The sequence below is a fragment of the Wyeomyia smithii genome, chromosome 2 (genome assembly GCF_029784165.1).
Source record: "Wyeomyia smithii strain HCP4-BCI-WySm-NY-G18 chromosome 2, ASM2978416v1, whole genome shotgun sequence".
In the NCBI taxonomy this organism is placed as follows: Eukaryota; Metazoa; Arthropoda; class Insecta; order Diptera; family Culicidae; genus Wyeomyia; species Wyeomyia smithii.
This window is the reverse complement of record NC_073695.1, coordinates 200,619,005-200,636,451: the sequence shown is the minus strand read 5'-3', so window position 1 is coordinate 200,636,451 and position 17,447 is coordinate 200,619,005. Positions and strand designations below refer to the sequence as shown.

Here is a 17,447-nt window from a genome sequence, read left to right as displayed (position 1 = left end):
TTAAGCTCGCACCCAGTGATGCCAGATATACCGATAATTGTGTGTTATAAACCCTTTCTATGTTATGCTACAATAAAGAAGAATAAAACATGCCAAAAATATATCTAGCATCTTTGCTCGCGTTTGGGGGCGTGCAAGTGTTAGTAAGTTTTCTCCTCACCTCTCTTTTATTCTCATTGGGGTGGACCCTGCTCTGGAAGGTTGAAAAAAAAATTTACTTGATCTTTGTTTTTTTCTGTAGCTGTTGGTAGCGTTTTTCTCGAAATTATGTTTTTTCAACTGTTGGTAAGTTTTCTTCAGCAAATGGATGATCTGATGATACGGTGATGATACGGTGAACATGGTAGCTTGTGTACCACTAGTGTCTAATTCAGAAAGCTTTTTTTTGTGTGAAATAAAGTGCTATAGGTGATCTAGTGCTAGTGATCCGACGGCCAAATTGGATATCTTAACGGATAAGTAGAAGTGTCTTTGCATGCTTTTGATTCATTCTGTTTTTTATTGATTTAATTTGTGCCATTTGTCTATATCACATAGACGCTACGGCTGCTGATTGAAATTTCATTGTTGTTTTTTTCATTGTTCGCTGCCTATAGCCTCTGCCGTTGCTGCTGGACGATACCAGCGTATTTGTCTCAGCGGGGTCAACTGGGGCCGTTTTTCAAAAAAATCAAAGAAAAGAGAACCGTAAGGCTCGGCCGGTCATTGTGATCAAACCAGTCGAGTCTTCTCAATCTAGTGAAAACACTAGATTATTTTTGAAAGAAAAATTGGATCCAAAAATACACAAAATTAGTAATTTTAGGAACGGAAAGAATGGCTCGATTATTGCTGAGTGTGCAACAGGGGATAATGTTGAGGTTGTGAAAAAAGATATAGAGAGCAATCTAGGTGAAAAGTATAGTGCTGTTATTCCCACAATTCCGAAACCAAAGTTGAAAATTGTGGGAATGAGTGATCGGTATTCCTCTGAAGACTTCATTGACCTGTTGAAAAGTCAAAATGACATCAACGTCAATGAAGTAAAAGTGATTGCGGAGTACGAAAATATTCGCTTCAAATATAATAAATATAATGTAATTGTTGAAGTTGACAAGGATACTTATAAAGCCTTGATGAGTGCTGGAAAAGTAAGCATTGAATGGAATAAGTGTCCTGTACAAGAGGCCATTATTGTTTTGCGTTGTTTTAAATGTGGAGAATTTGGCCATAAAAGCACGGAGTGTGTTAATCCCGAAACATGTTCCAAATGTAGCGGGCAACACAAGACATCTGATTGCTCTTCAACTGAATTTAACTGCGTGAATTGTTTAAAGTCAAATAAAGAATTGAAAATGAATTTGGACGTTAAACATCCAGCTTCTAGTTCACAGTGTCCGGTTTATCGGTGACTGTTCGAAAAAAGAAAAAGCAACATGTTTTTTAGTAAATAGCAGCTAAAAGAATTGCAATGTGAGAGGAAGTTAGAAATATTATATCTGAATATTGCTGGTTTATCTACAAATTATGTTGCTTTGCGGCATCTTGTGGAAACAAAACGTCCAATGTTAGTATTTATAACCGAAACTCATATAGTAGATGCTGATGCATTTGATCAGTATAGTTTTCCGGGATACAAAGTTGCTTTTTGCCTTTCGCATTCCAGACATACTGGTGGGGTTGCTATTTACGCCAAAGAATCAGTTGAAAACAATTGGTTCCTTGGAAATTCAGTTGAAGGAGGCATGACGATTGGAAACTTCGGACTTTTATATCACTCCCCTAGTTCAAGTAACCAGCGTTTTATAGAAATATTAGATAACTGGTGGGATAACTTCGTTGATTTAAACAAATTAAATGTCATTGCTGGTGATTTCAATATTGATTGGTTAAATGATCCAAATTCGAATCAATTGAAGCAGTTAGCTAACTTTTACAATTTAACACAAACGGTTTCAGAATTTACGAGAATTTCCAGACATTCGCGTACATTAATTGATCACGTGTTTGCCAATTTTGACAACGTTCATTCTGTTACAGGGGCCGATTGTAAAATTTCAGACCATGAGACAATTTGTATTTTGATAAAGAATGATCGACACCGTGATGAAAAGGTAAAAATTAAGTGCTGGAATAGATATTCAAAGCAGGCATTGTCTCAGCTTGTTTTGAGAAGCTTGGATTTTCTCCCAATAACTGGTGATTTGAATAATAAAGCAGCTGTTCTCACCAATACGCTGAAAGAGTGTACCAGTAGTCTAGTTTTTGAAAAATACATTGAATCGGATAAATCGAACAGCTGGTACTCTTTGGATCTTTTACGTTTAAAACGTAAAAGAGATAAAAAGTACAAACAATTTTGCCGAAGTAACGATAACAATGATTGGAATAGGTACACTGTCGCGCGTAATTTATATTCACGCGCCTTGAAAAAGGCCCGTTGTGAATATATACAGAGGAAGATCGATCAACATCAAAATAACAGCAAAGAGTTATGAAAAATATTAAAAACATTAATGAAAAATAAAGATCGTTTTCCGCAATCCATAACATTTGACGGTTTGAGAGAACAATCAGCGCGAGTAATAGCAGAGAAATTCAACAATTATTTCGTTGATAGTGTTCAATCGATCAATCAAAGCATTGATTTGGTCAATGAACCGGACGAGATAATACAGCCGATCAATAATAACTGTAGCTTTGATGGTTTTCATCCTATTACTTTTGCAGAGTTGAAAGATATTTGTTTTTCTTTGGAAAGATCGGCTGGTATCGACAATGTCAACGCAAAAGTAATACAAGATTGCTTTTATGTTATTGGACACGACCTGCTGGACCTTGGTAATGAATCATCACAAACGGGGCACGTGCCTGAAGTTTGGAAGGAATCTCTTGTGGTTCCTATCCCCAAGATTACTGGGACGAATAAAGCCGAAGAGTTCCGTCCCATTAACATGTTGCACACATTAGAGAAAATATTAGAACTTGTTGTAAAAGGCCAGCTGATGAATTATTTGAATAGTAATAACTTGCTAATCCCAGAGCAATCAGGTTATCGAGAGGGTCACTCTTGTGAGTCTGCTTTGAATCTGGTGTTAGCAAAATGGAAAGAAAAAATCGAGGCTAAAGAAACTATTTTTGCGGTGTTTTTGGATCTAAAACGCGCTTTTGAAACAATTTCTAGGCCCTTATTGTTACAAACATTGGAGCGCTTTGGTATCGTAGGGACAGCATACAAATGGTTTGAAAGCTATTTGTGTGCTAGAACTCAGAAGACTCGTTTTAACGATTTTGATTCGGATTCCATTGCTAATACACTTGGTGTACCGCAAGGAAGTGTTCTAAGGCCCATTTTATTCATTATTTACATTAATGACATGAAGCGAGTTTTACGGTTCTGTGATATTAATTTATTCGCTGATGACACTGTTCTGTTCATTGCAGCGAAGCATCCGCTTGATGTTGTAGCACTTCTAAACCAAGATTTACATTATCTAGCGAATTGGTTGAAATTTAAGCAACTAAAGTTAAACATTAGTAAGACAAAGTACTTGATAATTTCTTCAGCCAACTCCAGACTAGACGTAAATATTGAAATTGATGGTGAGACGATTGATCGCGTAAATGAAATAAAGTATCTTGGAGTAATTATTGATGACAGATTAACTTTTAAGTCTCACATTGATAATGTCATCAAAAAAATGGCCAGAAAATACGGTGTCTTGTGCCGGTTAAAGGATGAATTGGCTATTAGAAGTAAAATTCAGTTGTACAAGTCAATTATTTCACCACATATAGATTTCTGCTCATCCATTTTATTCCTGGCAAACAATACGCAAATATTGAGATTGCAACGTTTACAAAATAGAATTATGCGATTAATATTAAAATGCAATAGATACAGTTTCTCGAGTTTTATGCTGGACGCATTGCGATGGCTTTCTGTGAAGCAAAGAGTATATTTTTTGACAATGGTGTTTCTGTATAAAATTTTTAATAATATGTTGCCTCGATATTTGTGTGACCGGATTGATAGAGGAAGAGATTTGCACAGGTACAACACTAGAAACGCGGAAGATGCCAGAACACCAAATTTTCTTTTTGGAAGATCACAGAACTCTCTGTTGTACAAAGGAATAAACTTTTTCAATTCGATGCCCAGGCAAGTAAAACGTGCAGCAATAATGGCAGAGTTTAAACGGCTTTGTATTTCACACATAAAGTCTGTTTTGTAGACAGCATAGTTTTTTTGTGAATTTATAAAGAAGATTGTAAAATTGAAATATTTTTTTCTAATTTATTTGGTACATTTAGTTATTATGTTCATTCATGATGATGGATTTTTTGTTTGAATATAGTTATATAATATTAAGTAGTAGAGTAAAAAAAAAAAGAGTCGGCTACACATGTTTGAGTCACGCACGCGGAGACTGACATAGACAATCTTGATATGAGTACATCAGGTTTAAACCCCTGAAATGGAAACAAAAAGCATATCGGGTTGACAAATTGCTTTTTGGCTTGTAATATTTTCTAAATTATGTTACTTTCTTTTTAACAATTCATCTGTTTTCACAATTTAAAATAGGGTTTGGAGCGAAAACTGAAAAGGCTTGAGTTTGCCTGTGATCTGTAGAGCTCGTTATCGAGAACGGTCTGGATGAGCCTTGGATTGGAAATCCGTCATTTTTTTTTTTAATTATTGGTATTCATTTGAAGGGTTACTATGTCTGAAATTAATAACCAGTCCGTTATTTGTTTGCCAACTGGTTACATTGCATGTTTTTAAAAATATCTCATATAGATAAATCGTCCAGCTCAAACCGATGTAGGGGTATGAGGTGGGACCATCTAGTTACATAGCCGTTTTTTGATATCTGAATTTTTCAATTTTTTATCATATTTTTGATAGTAACTTTTTAATGAAAAAAATTCGCTGTTTGTACGCGGGGCATGCGGAGTCAGCTCACAATAAGGGGACACTCTTATCGTAGGTATCATCTACGTGTTACTCTCTGCATTTACCACATCTCTCTTTATTGCCGCAGTGGTTGGATGCAATCATCACCCGGAGTACAAACAACCGCACGGATAGACGCACCTTTTCCACGAGCACATACCTCGCAGAGCAGACCCAGTGAAAATCACGCGAGAAGAGCCTGCTTGGGTGTATGTTTTTACACCCTTGTCGAGGGATACCGAAAACAATTGTTTGCAATCCAGTATCTCTATCGGTTGAAAACTGGAATCCTCAAGATAGTCTTTCCCAGCCTTGAACAGGGCCTCGACGGTCTTACTCGAATCACTGATCACACCGTCAATTTCCATTGCGTAATACTGCAGTGTGAAAAGCTCACAAACAGCAATCTCATTTGCTTGCCTGAGGCTTGACACCAAAACACGCATTTTTATTGGGTCACGGCTGAAAATCGTGCCATCTTTACGTAAAGAGCAACTTAACAGCAGAGCAGGTAACAACGATCCTGTCTCCCATAAAAGAATTGTCTATCTTTCTTATCAAAAATTGTTTCTTAAACCATCATTTTTTGCATCAAATTCATCTTTGGGACGAAGTTTTCTTTGCACTTCGATTGGCGACTTCAATTCTCTCAGTGGAATCTCGCAAAACATACAAATATAAAAAATACTCAAGTAATTCCAAAGTAATTCTTCAACTCACTGATTAGGAATTGAAGTCTAAATTAAGCAAACTTCATTTTCGTTTTTTTCACTACCTCACTATTCTATTCCTATTCCTAGTAGGCTAGAGCCGGCGTGGCTCGTGCTGTATTAAGAAGTCGTCTTCATTCCACTCGGTTCTGGGTGTATGGCGTCATGCTCCCAGGCGTCATATCACTCGTAGGTCACTTTCAATTTGTTTAAGCCATCGTGCACGCTGTGCTCCTCTGTGTCTGGTTTTAATCGGGTTGTCGTCCGGCAACGGCCCTTCATAATCTGTTAACTTCAACCATATGTGCAATGGGGGTCTGTCTCTCCTAGCAGCGCGTGCAGCTCATGGTTCATGCGTCTACACCATTTTCTGTCTTCAGTCTGTACTCTACCGTAGATGGTTCGCTGCACGTTTCGTTCGAAAACTCCAAGGGCGCTGAGGTCCCCTGAGAGCAGTGTTGTCGTCGTCTAGCCCATAGAGGACCATCTGTCTAACTAGTGTTTTTACAACTTCAGCTTTGTACGGTTGCGCACTCGATTGGATCTCAGCGTTTCACGAAGTCTCTGGATCCAGCGACCAGCGATTATAAGTACACGAACTCGTCTACCACTTCAAGCTTATCGCCGTCTACGATGATTCGGGGTGGGAGGCTTACATTGTTCTCCTTGGAGCCTCTTTGTATACTTTGTTTTTGACGCATTGATCAGCAGTTCAATATGCTTAGCTTTTGCCTTTAGTTTGATGTAGGTCGCAAAGTTTCGTGCTATAATGTCGAAGTCATCAGCGAAGCCTTTAGACTGAACCCGCTTCGTGAAAATCGTACCACTCGTGTCGATCCCCGCTCTTTGTATGACACCTTCGAGGGTGAAGTTAAAAAGCAAACAGGAAAGTCCATCACGTTGTCTCAATCATCGGCATGACTCGAAGGAACTCGAGAGTATCCCCGAAGCACGAACGAAGCACATCGCACGATTCATGGTAGCCTTGATCAGCCGCGTCAGTTTATCCGGGCAAATATCCTCGTTCTCGTGCATGATCTGCCATAGCTGTTCTAGATCAACTGTATCATAGGCTGCCTTGAAGTCGATAAAAATGTGACACGTTGCACTCACTACTTTTTTCAAAAATCTGTAGGGTTGAAAATATGTGGTTCGTGGTTGCGCGAGCTCTCACGAAACCCGCCTGGTATTGCCCCACGAACCTCCTGGTTAAGGGGGTAAACGTTGGGATAGAACTTGGGAGAGTATTTTATAAGCAGCATTATTGATGAGCGTAATGCCACGATAGTTCAGGACTCTAGCTTGTCGCCATTCTTATAGATGGGGCAGACGACTCCCTCCATCCACTCTTCTGGCAGTTTTTTTTCATCTCAGTTCTTGGAAATGATCCAGTGCATTGCTCTAGCTAGCGTTTCTACACAATGTTTGTAGAGCTCACCCGGTAGGCCGTCTTTGCTGTTTTTCAGCCTTCCAATCTCCCGTTGAATTTCGTAGAGGTCGGAAGCTGATCCCCGGTCATCTACTGCTGGCACTCCCAGGTCCGTTCCAGTTCCGATTCTGTTTGTTGCATCGCCATTCAGATGTTCATCAAAGTGCTTCCACCTGTCAACCACCTCGCTATCGTTCGTGAAGGGATCTCCTTCCACATCCTTGCCAAAGGCGGCTCGCGGCACATAGCCTTTACGGGATGGATAATCTTTTCGTGAAACTTGTGTGAATATTTATTTTAGCTCCTTATGGTCACGATCGTTCTGCTGGCGCTTTTTATGTCTCAGGATCGTGGTCATGTCGTTCCTTGCCCGTCTGTTTTTGACCAGGTTCTCTCTCGTCCTTATCCTCAGGTAATTTACCCAGGTCCGGCATTTCTCTGTCACCGCTGCCTCGCATTCTCCATCATACCAGTTGTTTCTGCCACTCGGCGCCTCTATTCCTAGCGTCATCGTTGCGGAATTCCTGATGGCCGTGCAGATCGTGTTCCAGTAATCCTCGAGAGAAGCTGCGCCGAACTTCGTGGGTAGTGCCGCTTCAAGCTGTTGCGCGTGGATCTCGGCAGCTTGTGGGTTCCGTAGCTGCTTCATTCTGAGCCGCGGGGACGGGCTCTGTGGTGACTGATAGACATTCGACGTTTTAAGGCGTATATAAACCGCCACTAAGTAGTGGTTCGAGTTAATGTCCTCGGTGCACCTGCACCTCGGTGATGTCCGAGAAAAACCGTCCGTCGATGAGCACATGGTCAATTTGGTTTGTTGTTCGTTGGTCAAGTGATTTTCAAGTGGCTTTGTGGATATCCTTAAGAGGGAAGAATGTACTTCGGCCTTCTGACCGTTGGTCGTTGTTGTTCGTCTCGGTGTGCAAACTTTCGTGTCCGATCACCGGTTTATACAGGTCTTCCCTTACGATGTGAGCGTTCATTTCCCGGATGACGATCTTGATGTCCGCCGAGAGGAGCTGTCGTAGACGTCCTCCAGCTGTGCGTAGAAGGCTTCCTTTTCAACATCGGGTTTTCCCTCATGCGGGCAGTGCACATCGATGATGGAGTAATTGTAGAACCGGCTTTTAATCCTCAATACACTCATCCTGTCTCTGATCGCCTGCCACTTGATCACACGACTTGGTATGCTGCCCAACACAATTAAGCCGGTACCCCGCTAATTTACTGTTCCGCTCCTCTGCCAGTGATAGGCCCTGCGGCCGTAGTAAAGTATTTTTTTGCCATGTCACCTTACTAAGATGGCGATGGCTAGTCTCGTGACGGGGCTGCCGTCTTGCGTGTAGCTGACGAGACACCGCATTTTTTGCTTCTGCCGCACCGGGTTTTTGGGCTAAGACGCTTATGGCGGCGTCGACTCGCCTTTTAGGAGTCGTTAGAGGAGATTATGTAGAGCCACTACGCATCTCCTAGCCCTAAATAACTCCTGCTGCTTGTTCGGGGTACTTATTCATTATATTCGCACCTAACCTAACCATCTCTGGAGCTCGTTTCGCTATCCACAACCTGCGACCCGTCCGGCATTCCTTGCAGCTAGGCTGTGCGTATTGGAACTCACATTGAATCAGCGAGAAGCGTGTTGATCCCTGTGAGGATCACTATAACACGCGGACACTACCTCACTAAGAATAGGTATTTAAAAAAATTTGCAACAATTTTATGTTCGAGGCTTAATCTGCTTATTTAAAAGTTTTTGTTCGAATAACAGATGGGCCTACTAGCAGACAAAATGTTTAGTTAGAGAGCTGGGCGATATTATGCTGTTGTTCGAATGTTTTTTGCATTATTCTGATATTTTACGAAAATCGAAAACCAATTTTATTTCACAAGAACTCTTTTAAAAGAATAAGCATATAAAGGTTTTTGTTTACAGAGAGAAAGTAGCCTGAATTATCATTAGTGATATCGCTTACTGCACGTACGTGCTGTTCAAATTAACCGTTGCGTAGTTTAGTCAATGGTCAATTCGAAAACAACATTCAATTTGAGCCAATGAAATCTTTCCGTAAAAAGTCTCCATGCAAGATTCCTACTCAATCGTACAATAGCCTCTTTCCCTGAACCAGGTATAATCACAAAATTCGATTCCCACAGACAGACATTCATTTGATGCAACCTTCTGTTGCATAGTCTGAAATAGTATATTTTTTCGACATTTCTTCGCTAGAATAAAGCAATGATACATCTTTTTTCTCGAGGGAGAAACAATGACGACCACAAAAAACGCCTCCGACTGACTCTGACTGATGAAGATCCCTTTGATTGATTAGGGCTCAAACTTTTGCATGTAAATGAGAGTAATATATTATAAATGTGATAGTGCCCTTAAGAAAAGACGTTTGTCATAAATATGAGCTGAAATTCTGATAAAAACAAGAAGAGAGAGGTAGGCTAATCAGACCTCGATATAATGACATAGGATGGTTGACTTGCTAGGCTACATACCTCGAGAAAAAATGACAAGTCAAAGGGCTATTCCCACTGCTTCCGATCCGGGACCGGGCCGTGGCTGATCCGTGTGTCATCCGGGCTCGTTTGAGATTGATTGCATGCGTTCTTACGAACGCATTCACACCGACGCGACGTGCCCAGACCGGAGCAGCGCTGAGTTGCCGTCGTGCTGCCGCCGTGCGAGAAAAATACTACAAGGTATACAGCCCTAGGGTTGTATGAAATGGTGACGTGGGACAAACACTGTAATAAGAAGGATTTTTAGTTACAAATGTTACAGAATCTGCAGACAGCATCAGTTAGTTTGTTCTGTGATTTAGTATTTTTTTATATGCAGACTCTCCATAAATTTTCTTTATAGAAATATATTGAACAGTACTCGAAGGAACTTCGATTACACTCAACGATATTGTGTAATGTTTCTTTGTGCGAACAACATTTCTTTAACAAGGCACAAGCGTGTCGTTGTTATTGAAGAAGCACAGAATTTCTCGCAATGCGTCTGAATCAGAATCAACTCTATTTCCTCATAAACCAAATCCAACAATATTTACGTTATCATGATACATGTTTTTGTTTTATTAAACTCTGATAGAATTCAATTTATTATATAAATCTCATTATGAAAATAATTTCGAAGCCGTTACATAGGTTCACTCATAGGGAAACATAAGAAGATGAGTTGAGTTGAAAATTATCAACAAGTTCCAGCGAAAAATCATAACAATCAACAATTACGAGGAAGTTAAAGTTCGAAATGATTAACTTCTATTTTTTTGTTTTTTTCATTTGCCAACAATTACATTCACTGAATTACGAAGACAGCTAATATACCTAAGAATATTATTTGTTAAGTTGAAAACAAAAATAGATCAGCTAACAATGTTGAAAAAAAAATCTTATGACCGTTGCAAATATGCTCAATTCTTGTTGAGTAGTTTATGTTTTTTTAGGTAATCATATTCATGAGATAAACTTTTAATCACTATCAATGCAGTAGCATTGCAGTTTTTCCTTGATTTCACGGAAATAGAAGTTGTGTACCATTGCAACGATAGACGACGAGAGTCCAGCGGCGCTCTGCTCCACATGATATGTATATTATACTGTACGGTATTGTTGCTTTTACCAGCATGTTTTCTTTCAAGACAGCAGTTTTTGTTATGCTCTGACAGCAGGTTTGGAAATTGTTCCAGTAAAAGGCTTGTTTCAAAACTTTTCGAAAAATCTTTACCTTCGAGACTTCAAATTAGTCTAAGTTCATGGAAGCAAACTTATTCTGACCTGTTAGGACGGGGAAACTCTGTCCATTTTTTTTATATTGATACAGAGAATATCACAGGGAATGGTTGGTGTCCATTCACATCGTCTGTGCTAGGAATGCTCGCGTGTGATTGGTCAATTGTTCGCGTAAATTTCCTTGTAACTTTTTATCAATTTTCACCGTTGAGCAGTGAAATAATAATGATGACTAGCATATTCTAAAATTGTTACACATTTTATCTATCCAACAATATATTGGTTATTGTTATTCATCATGTGGTTGTGCTGTTATTATCGTTTGAAATCTGACGTAACATTTGCCAATTGCGTTTCCTATTTTACAGAATGCATCTCAGAATAGAAAACAAAGACGTAGTCCCACGTCAAAACTATCGTTGCCGACGATACTTTGTGTTGCCGGGAGAGTGCACGGAAGGCATTCGGGTAGATGTGTGTATGTAGTAGTAACATATTTTCGGTTTTGCTTTGCATTTGCATTCATGCATATTGCCGTCACAGTCAAACGTTGAATTATAGTTCGGGAAAAGTGTTGTGTTAAAAAAGTGTTGTGTTTTCTCAGCCAGAGCGCAGCGCAGGCACGGTTCGTACACGGCGCAGTGTGAATGCATTAAAGTCCCGGACGGGACACGGACACGGCCCGGATCCGGCCCGGCCCTGGAACGGAAGCAGTGGGTATAGCCCTTAAAGCTTCAGGATAGCCGTGCAATGTTTAGCAATTTACCCAGAGCAAAAGACTTCAATACCGAACAAGGTTCGAACCCGGTTATATAATGATCTTACAATTGCTAGGTCAGAAATAATAGAGTTGAACAGCTAAAAATAATCATTATTAGGTAATATAATTTAGTATGTAAAATGCCAGATGGACTTTCGGATAAATAAATTTGTGTCAACAAACAACTGTTTCGCATTATACAATTGATTTAGCTGAGCTTTTTTATTCAGAACATATTTTAGTTAGCGGTACACTAGTATGTAAAAATATATCAACAATTGGTTTCTTCGTGGTACAAAGTAGACAAACATAATAAATTACCTCGCTTCTTCGCATTAATACGTATTCAAATGATTATATTTGGTAGATAAGTAAGCTCACTCATCGCTTGTGGTTTTGATCGTCTGCAAGTTGAAACATCTCATGTAACAGGTGAGAAAAAGATATGCCCTCAATGTATGCACGATTTAGAGGTAAATCTTTTTACATCTTAAGATAATTGATAAAAAGATTTGATATAAAATATTTTTTTTCATACTGATGGTTAACTATAGATCAAATCATAGATGTCTAATAAATTTGAATCGTTCCTTATCGGTTCATATATCATATCGATGGCTGTAGAAGAAGACACAGTCAGGAATAGTGTTACTCTATCATTGCATATTTAGAAGTTTACGTCCTCGACAGGTGGGGCTAATATTGTATACCTTTTTCTATTGCATTTTATTTTGCAGCTAATCTACACAAACAGTGTGTTGACGACTAATGAATTTTGATATATTGTCTTAAACACTGTAAATTTTTCACTATTCCGTGACATCTTTCTATACTTGTTCACAAGATAAGAATAATGTTGATCTGTCTTCAGTTTTGCAACTACAATGGCAAATGTTTCACTCGTCAACAGGAGACTGATAGTTCTTTTTACGGAACGCCGCCAGCTTCATTCTTTCCGTTTGAAGCGCTTGCTCGAGCTCGAGAACTTTGACCTGGATTTCCATTTCCTTGGTTTTAGCTTGATGCACCGTTAGTGATCCGAGGTCCAAGTCTTGTGAATCTTCCAAACGTTGGCTACAATCTTTAGCTGTGGCCACTACAATCCCGGTAGCTTGGGTGACATTCTTCGAGGCGGTTCCCAGTGCAGCCAGATTCTGGCTCCCACGGGGTGCCTTGACGCGACTCGCTACTACAAGTTGGGCTGTGCAAGCCGCAATCTCCTGGGCTGCCACAATTAGATCAAGCTGGTGACGAGATCCACCGGCAACGGTCTTGTTGGCTGCCGTCCTGAAATAGAAGATAAATTTAACTGTAACTTATCGCAATGTCTATTAAAGTACAACTTACACCAGGAAGTTCGCCCCTTGTGCCACACTCTTGGCGGCAGAAATCAATCCTTCGGTCCACTGATGGTTGCGTTTGTAAAACTCCTTCGCCGAGGCAGAACCCTTTCCGAGCGCGACAATTTCCGACTGCAGGAGACGGGACTTCTGCACCAGAATGCGGATTGCCTGCATCAGAGTTGTACAGGCGTCGAGAATTTTCTCATTGACCTCCAACTTTATGCCCGAATCGGAAGCTCGTGACTTGGATAACATTTCCTGTGCGAAATAGGTTGATTAAGTTTCCAAAGTAAAAGAGTGCATTCTTTTGTGGCCCGATCTACAGGGTTGTAATATATGTGATAACGTTAACAAAAACATTGTGGTAATTTGCTGTGAACATTTACTTCATGTAAATTTGTTATGATTTTGTGCCGCACAGCTACGGATGGTGAAGTAACATATCATACATTAACATTGGGTTGTTTAAATTAAAATGCATAGAAATATGTAATGTCCCAAGAGAACTTATATTTTTTTTGGAAGAAGAAGAGGGAAATATTTTAAGAAAATCAGCTTTGATGTCAGCTGTAAAGTAGAGCCGTGCAGGAGAAAAGTTTCAGCAATTAATCTTGAGTAAATATATATTTTTCCAAGAACAGTTAAATATGGACAGAATTGCATCGAATCCGAAAAGACGAAACCTTGCCCAAAGTTATGAAAAGCCTCGTCCGAGCTTGCGGCTAAACATTTGGCCAACTCTGAAAAATGGCTCACCACTGTAGACCTGGGCAAAATGAGGCAACAATTGAACTGGATAAAGCAAGTATCCACGTCTAGAAGCGCACGTCTAACGGACAGTCCGTACCGGCCGCGGTCGCCGATTGCGGGTGGAATGTTTACCTCGATTTGGGCGGCCGCTTCCTCGATTGCCTTGTCCATGCTGCTGAGTTCGTTTTCGACCAGATCGCCCAGGTTCTCTGTGCCATCCGTTTGCTTGCTCAAATCGCCAATCATGGAGGTTACCTTCTGTAGTTTACTTCGCAGATCGACTATCTTAGTCGCGACGCAGTCTGATTCGCTTGTTTTGTGTAGCGACTGGAACAAACCGGCGATCGATCCGCCCAGTTCTTTGATCTCCTCGGCTATACCTGTGAGTGATTGATTTAACGATGATTCGTGTTTGTGGGGGGAGGAGAGTTAGCGACAGAAAACAATAAAATTGGGAACTCGGGTAACTCAAAATACTCACGCGGTTGAAATTGAACGAAAGTTTTGCATGCATCGGAAATAAAAACTTATTTCATTTTGCTTTGACACAAATAAACAACTTTTACACCCAAATACATAATAGAAACATTTTTATACTTACGTTCTCCACACTCGATGTTCGCGGAACGATTACAGATAGACATTCCCTGTACGTGCGCCGATGCCAGTAGATGGGCACCAATGATAACCTTTCGCGCCAGTGATTCCACATTCGTTGAGTTATCCTTACGATAACTTTCATGAACTATTGCTAGCTTTGAGAGAACTTCTTCTAGTTCCTCGGCAATCATCAGGAAGTACGTAGGAGTTCCGCCAGCGCCGGGCATTTCGCTTTCGCTTATCGCTCGTAGTGCCAGTTTCTCGGAAGATTTGATACATGCCTCGAGCAGCGTGCGAAGCGCCGTTTCGCCGGATATTTTTGCGTCCACCAGGGAGCTCTCCAGGTTGCGCATTGTGCCCAGTGCGTCCTGATACTTTTGATCCATTTCGTCCTGTTGGTGAAGTAAATCTTGCAGGTCGGACTCGATTGTACCTTTTTCGGTCAGCAATCGGTCCATATTTGCATCGAGAGACTTTTGGTAAAAGACAAAAAATTTTAAGATTAGATTTGGAACGAAAAATTATTTGTTTAACACAGAGATGGCGAAATGATCTCTTTTACCACTGTTTAGCGTAACGGGATGGTCAATAAAGCGTCACGGGAATTGCGCGAATGTTCCGTTTTATGATACATGTAGCTTGGCGTTATTTACTCATGATGAATGTTTATGTAAATACAAAAAATTGTTAGCACAATACAAGACACAATTGCTACCGATAAACCAAACAAAAAGAAAACCCAACCGCCATACCTGATACTTTTCTTCCAGTTCCTGGTATTTTGCCCTCAGTTCGTCCAGCTCGTGATCCTTCTGCTCGATAACGTTTTTGAGGTCTTTCTCCAACGATTCGAAGTCCGACGAACGTTGGCTGGATTTTGTTTGCAGTGCTGTCAACTGTAGGAATTGATTATCTTTCTCCACTAGAAGGTTTTCTTTCTCAGCACACAAGGTAGACACTTTCTCCGTCATTTCAGACTGCAACGATTCTAGCATTAGCAGATCGGCTTCGTGGGTTCTGTTGAACTGTTGCTCCTGTGCAGCCTTAGCTGCTTCCAGATCGGTGTGTTGTTTTTGCAGGGATTCGTAGTCCCGTTGCAATTGATCCAGTTTTTGTGACAGTTCTGTTTACGATAAAATGATAGTTAAAAATGGGGGTCTTTGTACAGTTTTTTATTCGAAAGAGTGATATTTGAGTGGTTACTGATATAGACATGAGAATAGAATGGGTTTAGAAATCAGTTCCAGAATTAATGTGAGAAAAAAGTTACAATCAAACTAACAATCACATAAATCGAAAATTGGCATGCATGTAAAACACAAATTAAAAATATCCTGAGAAATAGTTTCTAGAGGCAACTTTTCTATATTTACCTTGTGCATGCTGAGCTTTTTCGCTAACACTTTGCTGCAGAGAAACTTCCTCCCGTGAGTGCAGTTCGGACTCGATTTGTAGCTTCTCCATTTTGAGCAGTACATCGTCGTACTGCTTGGAAAGCTGCTCCCGCTCGAGTTGAATTTCTCCGAGGCTGCTCTCCAGCGCTCCTTTTTCGGCTTGCAACGTTTCTCGATCGGTTCTGAATGTGGCTAGTTCTGTTTCCACCCGTTCGAGGCTGATCTTTAGTTCGGCAATCTCAGCCTGCCGGTCTGCTTCCATTTCCTGGTATTTGTTTTGCAGGGTGGCATATTTCTCCGTGGTGTCCTGGAGCTCAGCGGCTACGGCTTCATGCTCTCGTTTGGCTTCCGAAGAGCTTTGCTGAAGCTTTTCCGCCACAATGGTTTGCTTTTGCTGAAGCTCTTCCATTTGAATACGAATTTCTTCTTTGGCTGCAGTAGCTTCCAAGGCGGCTTTGTTGGAGGTCGCCAGCTGTCGGCTGATTTCCCCATGCTGTTTGGGAGTTGCACAAATATCGTTTGTTATTGACAATGTTAGATCTTTAAAAAAAGATAGACCTGTTCGGATAAAATCGCTTCACTGTTGTAGTCGCAAATACGAGCAATTCTAGAACACAGTGAATTGAGACATGCTAGAATAGGGAATTTCCGAATCGATTCCAAAAGATTTGAAAAACTGAAATTTGGTGCCCATCTCTGTTCCATGGTTTTTAAGTTGTCATAGATTACTTTGTTGTTTAACCAGAAACGTGTTTGAAAAGTTAAATGACGTAGGTACATGGGTACTACGGTGGGGAAAAATGATCGATTTTCCAGAACCTAGTTTTTTTGGTTCCTTTTGGGGCCCCAACAAACCCTAAACTTACCGGAAGTCCGCTTGGCGCATTGCATTTCAAATTTGTATGAAAATTTATATGGGAAAACCTACTTTTTTGCATTTACCTTTCTAGAGAGCTCAATAATACTCTAAAAATGCACTACATTATGTTAAAGTATAGTATTTTAGATGCCTAACAACTTTGCCGAAGACACTGAAGAGCTAGGTGCTCCATAAGTAGAGCTATAGCTGTTCAAAGTTGAGTATGTCGATTTGAATGCAGAAAATTTTGTTTTCTGCCAACATTACCAATGTACCGGCGTCAGCAGGATTCCCATCGAGTTTATACACTCAGCTGGATCAAGTAAACAAATTTAGGTCAACATTCTAGTCGTAGGTAGAATCTACAACGTGTTTTTGATGTCACTTCTGATGGAAATCTGACTGACGCCGGTACACTGGCAGTGTTGGCAGAAAAAATGATTTGCAACATAAATTTCGACATACTCAACTTTGAACAGCTTTAGCATTTTTTTGGGACACCCTAGCTCTTTAGTGTCTTCGGCCAAGTTGTTAGGCATCAAAAAACCTACCATTTGAAGTCATGAAACCTTTGGTTTGAGCCATTTTGAGCTCTATGGAATGGAAAATGCAAAAGAGTTAGTTTTTCCATACAAATCTCCATATAAATTTGAAATACAATGCGCCAAGCGGAGACAAAACCAATCGACTTCCGATAAATTTAGGATTGTTTGGGGCCCCAAAAAGAACAAAAAAAAAAACTTGGTTCTGGCCTTCTGCTATCAAGTTTCGTTTTTTCCATATAACGATTCCCCACCCTAATGGGTACATTATTCATTAGCACATATCTAGGTAGTTGAATTGTGCGAGATCCTACTAAGTTTCGCATATTTTTAATTAATTTCTAAATGTAGTATTCTATACTAAATATATT

General features: G+C 40.3%; 2 protein-coding genes across 12 annotated transcripts in view; one reads left to right on the top strand and one right to left on the bottom strand.

Annotated features, from left to right (window-relative positions):
• Positions 1 to 17,447, top strand: part of LOC129723561 (uncharacterized) — a 104,925-nt gene that overhangs the window by 33,551 nt on the left and 53,927 nt on the right. The window lies entirely within an intron of this gene.
• The window catches only part of LOC129723556 (huntingtin-interacting protein 1), a 41,057-nt gene continuing 35,386 nt past the window's right edge, over positions 11,777 to 17,447 (bottom strand). For 8 of the 10 annotated variants that reach the window (XM_055677852.1, XM_055677857.1, XM_055677848.1 and 5 more), the window contains 6 exons: positions 15,655 to 16,168; positions 15,034 to 15,404; positions 14,283 to 14,754; positions 13,814 to 14,061; positions 12,936 to 13,189; positions 11,777 to 12,875 (listed from right to left, as the gene is read on the bottom strand). In XM_055677852.1, coding sequence (XP_055533827.1) covers positions 12,485 to 12,875; positions 12,936 to 13,189; positions 13,814 to 14,061; positions 14,283 to 14,754; positions 15,034 to 15,404; positions 15,655 to 16,168 — 2,250 coding nt within the window. In that variant the 3' untranslated portion in view covers positions 11,777 to 12,484. The remainder of the gene's footprint in view (positions 12,876 to 12,935; positions 13,190 to 13,813; positions 14,062 to 14,282; positions 14,755 to 15,033; positions 15,405 to 15,654; positions 16,169 to 17,447) is intronic. The other 2 variants (XM_055677849.1, XM_055677858.1) reach the window with 2 other exon arrangements.